This window comes from Pinus tabuliformis, chromosome 1_2 (genome assembly GCF_031772625.1).
Source record: "Pinus tabuliformis cultivar Carrire ecotype Pingquan chromosome 1_2, CPIR1, whole genome shotgun sequence".
NCBI classification, from domain to species: domain Eukaryota; kingdom Viridiplantae; phylum Streptophyta; class Pinopsida; order Pinales; family Pinaceae; genus Pinus; species Pinus tabuliformis.
This window is the reverse complement of record NC_142298.1, coordinates 1,342,250,424-1,342,254,675: the sequence shown is the minus strand read 5'-3', so window position 1 is coordinate 1,342,254,675 and position 4,252 is coordinate 1,342,250,424. Positions and strand designations below refer to the sequence as shown.

At 32.8% G+C, this 4,252-nt stretch overlaps 1 protein-coding gene across 3 annotated transcripts; it reads right to left on the bottom strand.

Moving 5' to 3' along the window:
* Positions 1-473: 473 nt before the first annotated feature.
* LOC149211180 (putative LRR receptor-like serine/threonine-protein kinase At5g48740) lies at positions 474-3,446 on the bottom strand. Of its 3 annotated transcripts, XM_089396947.1 has the most exons (9): positions 3,158-3,446; positions 2,646-3,046; positions 2,315-2,415; positions 1,939-2,117; positions 1,706-1,835; positions 1,547-1,615; positions 1,229-1,415; positions 999-1,131; positions 474-910 (listed from the first exon to the last, which is right to left on the bottom strand). In XM_089396947.1, the coding sequence occupies exons 2-9, from the start codon at positions 2,753-2,755 to the stop codon at positions 659-661; spliced, it is 1,161 nt and encodes a 386-aa protein (XP_089253073.1). In that variant the 5' UTR covers positions 2,756-3,046; positions 3,158-3,446; the 3' UTR covers positions 474-658. The 3 variants fall into 3 exon arrangements, with proteins under 3 accessions (XP_089253073.1, XP_089253074.1, XP_089253075.1); XM_089396948.1 differs by lacking the exon at positions 2,646-3,046 and having other exon boundaries at positions 482-910; positions 3,158-3,444; XM_089396949.1 differs by lacking the exon at positions 2,646-3,046 and having other exon boundaries at positions 482-910; positions 2,315-2,407; positions 3,158-3,176.
* Between the last annotated feature and the right edge of the window lie 806 nt (positions 3,447-4,252).

Sequence of the window (4,252 nt, the reverse complement as noted above, 5' to 3'; positions counted from 1 at the left end):
CTCCTTAGTTTAGGATTTGTTCCTAGAGTTTAGGAGTTTGTTTGCAACTACCTGATTTCTAGTGATGTACTAGTGATGTAATTAATAATGTAATCATTCATTTGATGAATAGTAGAGCGTACAGAGAGTGTTCTCTTTTGTATGAGTGCAGTCTCCAGGTGCACTGTGAGCTGTAACTCCTTTTTAATTCAAATCTGATTTTTATCTGGAAGCCTTTCATTTCCCATTCAACATACACTTTTCTTGGAATTTTACTCTTGGAAACCAAATATTTCACTCCAAATTACAAAATCTTCAGTTAATTGTTGAAGTTGAGTGGAAGTTCCATCAGACAAAAATAAATAAAATATAGTAGTGCAACGTCACTTGGCAGGTATACCTTCTTGTTGCATACTTGTCTTCGATTTGATTCAAATTCCATGTATGGTTTTGATTTGCCACTCATTCCACTTTGACACATTTGGCCTCACTTGAGTTATAATACATGAATGACTATTCAAATTTGCTTGGGTAGATTACAATTACTTCCCTCTTTCATGAAATCAAGATCACATCATGTGATATTATTAAAAAAAATGTGTCATGTTAACAAAGGGAAACAAGAAACATATGTCATCTGAATTATAAGTTAAAACTTTGTAAATTCAATGCTTTAAAGTTACTCTTGAATCTTTACATGTTTGGCAACGACAACCTCCTTTAGCTTTACTTTCTCATACATGAAAGCCTCCTTCAGCTCTCCTACTACCTCACTCATGCTGGGCCTCCCAGATGATGTATGCTCAACACATCTTAGCGCTATTTTGGCAACAATAGTGATTGATTTCATTTCATATTTTCCATCCATCTCCTTGTCTATGATTTTCACCATTTTTTCAGGGGTTTCATCGATCTCCACGTACTCTTTCAGCTGTGACGACGTGCAAATATAATTATTCGTACACGCACTTAAAATGAAAGCCTATGTATGGATGCTTAATTACAAATAATTTCCTTACCCATGTCAAGAGATCCCTTTCTTCCTCAGGTAGAGTCACATCGATGGGATTTCTCCCGCATATAATTTCTAATAAAACCACACCAAAACTGTATACATCGCTCTTTTGAGTGAAGTGCTCAGTCATAAAATACCTGTAAGAATATCCAACAATAAAAATGAAATTGCCGTTTCTCTTAATAATTAATCGAATTCCTGGAGCATCAAAAATAATATATATGTGTCATTTACTCTGGATCCAGGTATCCCAAAGTTCCTTTCACTGTATCCTCGATAGGAGCCTTCCGATCCATTGTCATCATCGACAAACTGAAATTGCTTAATTTTCCATTCAAATCGCTGTCGAGGAGGATGTTTGAAGTTTTCACATCCCTGTGAATTATCATTGGAATACAACATACGTGCAGGTATTGCAGTGCTTCAATCAGAAACAGACGAGGAATATGGTTAATCACGATTTCTCTTATTTAGTTGTATTCAAATACATAAAATTAAACAGCGTTTACACTACAAAAATGTAGTGTGAAAAACGTTATTTATTTAAATTACCCTCAGCCACATCGATTGCTATTTTGAGCCTGTTTCTCCAATTTAGTTTGAAAAGTCCTGCGGTCTGACCTGAAAGACAAATTTATAATTAAATGTATACTGTTTTTGTTGCAATATCAAACCAACCAAACAATATCCCTCCTTTAAAGACGTATTTACCATAAAGACGGTCCTTTAAAGGCCCTTGAGACGTGTACTCGTAGATAAGCATAGGCTGTTCGGGTTTAGCAAAACAGTAACCCAGTAGAGACACCAAGTTCTTATGATGGACTCTAGAAAGCAGATCCACCTGTTAACAAAGTGAATCTGTATACATCAATTTTACTATGTTCACATATATTTTCTTCTTAATTGCGAGATCAGAAGCGAAATGATTCGGAAATTGGAATTACCTCAGTCAAGAACTCCTGAAAGCTGTCTCTTGTATTCAGTGAAAACATTTTTATTGCTATCTCTTTTCCGTCCGGCAGTTTACCAAGGAACAGCATTCCAAAGACACCAGACCCAATCTGGTGACTAAAGTTTTGTGTGGCTTCCACAATCTGGTGTAGGGTAAAAACCATCGAGTCGTCTGTAAAATTGGCAAAGTATGAAAGCACCGTCTTACTTAGCTTCATATGGGGAATTCCCACTATATTTCATATTAGAATGTTCATAAAAAAATAAGTTCTTGACCTTCATTGTATAGTTTTTCCCCGTTTTTATTTTTTTCTTCTCCTCGTGTTTTTCCCCACATGGAACATTGAACATCTGAATTTAAATTCTAACCTTTATTGAGAAGCAGCTTTTCGCTGAATTTTTCCCGGGTACGCTGCTTTGCCCTGAATTTCTTCCAATATACGGTAATACCGGCCATCATCACTAAAGTCCTGAAAAACTACTTAAGTTAAACCCTTAACAACCCAAACGGTGGATTCTTTAATTCTTAGCCCTCTCAGGTTTTGCTCACGATCTTCTATTTACTTTCCTATAGTTCTGATACCAATGGGTTGAAAAGACATAAAGGAAAACACAAAAATTGACACACACAAATAATATGAGCTTGATCAACCAAAACTTGATTCTAAAATATGAATTTACGAGGAATATTTATACTTACTTTAACATGCTGGAGTCATTACAATTTCTAACCATTCCCAAAATAACACCCACTTTGTTCTTCCCTAAATTATTTCTGGTTTCTTGAATACAATCCCCGCCCTTATACATACAGATAAGGATTTCCAGAGTATCTGCAACACACCAAATGAGGGATTTTCACTGTAATCGTGAACCTCCTGCAGTAAGATTTTATAAACTTTCAACCGTTTAGGTATTACTGTTGTACCGGGCATTCCTTGCTTTGCTGGTAACAAAAATATTAAATAAAAAACATAACTTGAACATTTGATAATGGAAATTGTTGTGAATACAAATAAATGTTATATTGCTCAATTCAATGAAAGCTTGTCGAAAACGTATGCACGAATTATACAGGTGAAACAATTGTTCCATATAAACCTGCGATAATAGTAAAGAGATTGTAATATTATATTTAGTGATTAAAATTCCCTTCAGAGAATATAAATAGGATATAAACATGGAACTCTTTAGGGTTTCTGAGATCAATACCCAGTCTGGAAAATTAGCACAACAAGCGAACCGATCCGCAGCAGTTTTTCTTTGAAAATGACTATCAAGACAGAATTTATGTAAAGAAGAAACACTTGCAAAGAGAGAGCTTATCTCCAGAAGAAACGCTTATCTCCAGAATTTATCTAAAGAAGAAACACTTGCAAAGATAGAGCTTATCTCCGGAAGAAATCCGGCAAAGGTCCGATCTGACCGACTAGTTGCCACTAATCGATGCAAACCCTGTATCACTATTCACTAATCGCTGAAGCAAATCGACTAATTTTATGTCTTAGAGAAAAACTACATTCATTATATTATTGTACCTCACATGCTTAATATTCCTTATAATTGTTATTCATAATTATTGATAAATTTGGAATATTTTTTATAATTTATAATAATTTTTATAAATTATCTACTTTTAAATATATATATATATATTATATATATATATATATATAGATAATAATTTCAAAATAATATAGCTTATTACTATATTTAATATTTATAATATTGAGGAACAATTATGAATCATATTTACAAATTTGAAATGCACAACATATTTATGTTAATTAGCATTCAAATAATTGCACACTTCACATTTAATTGTTATTCACAATTACTATTTATAATTATTTATTATATTTATAAGTTTGAAATATTTATTATATATATGAATTGCAGATGGGTAATTAATTGAGCGGAGAGGCTCATTTTACAGCCCACAGTATGGTGTGTAACTCTGTCAGTCTATCATCAAAGTTGAAATTTTGCTAAAGTTGAAATTTGCCATATCGTAAATTAAACTGGACCGCAAAAAACACTAACTATACAACCTTATTAAATTTATAATTTATTTTCTCACTTAACGAAAACAAATCATTTTGAAAAAATAAAAATTAAAAAATCAATAATCAAATCACCGACGATTAATTAACAAAAACAAATCATTTGAAAAAATTAAAAATTAAAAATTCAGTAATGAAATCACCGACTATTTCCCGTCAAATTTTATTCCTTTGTGCCAACTAACATTCAACGGATCATTAAAAAAAATCCAACAAATATGGGGCCATCGTTCCTTGTTCTTTT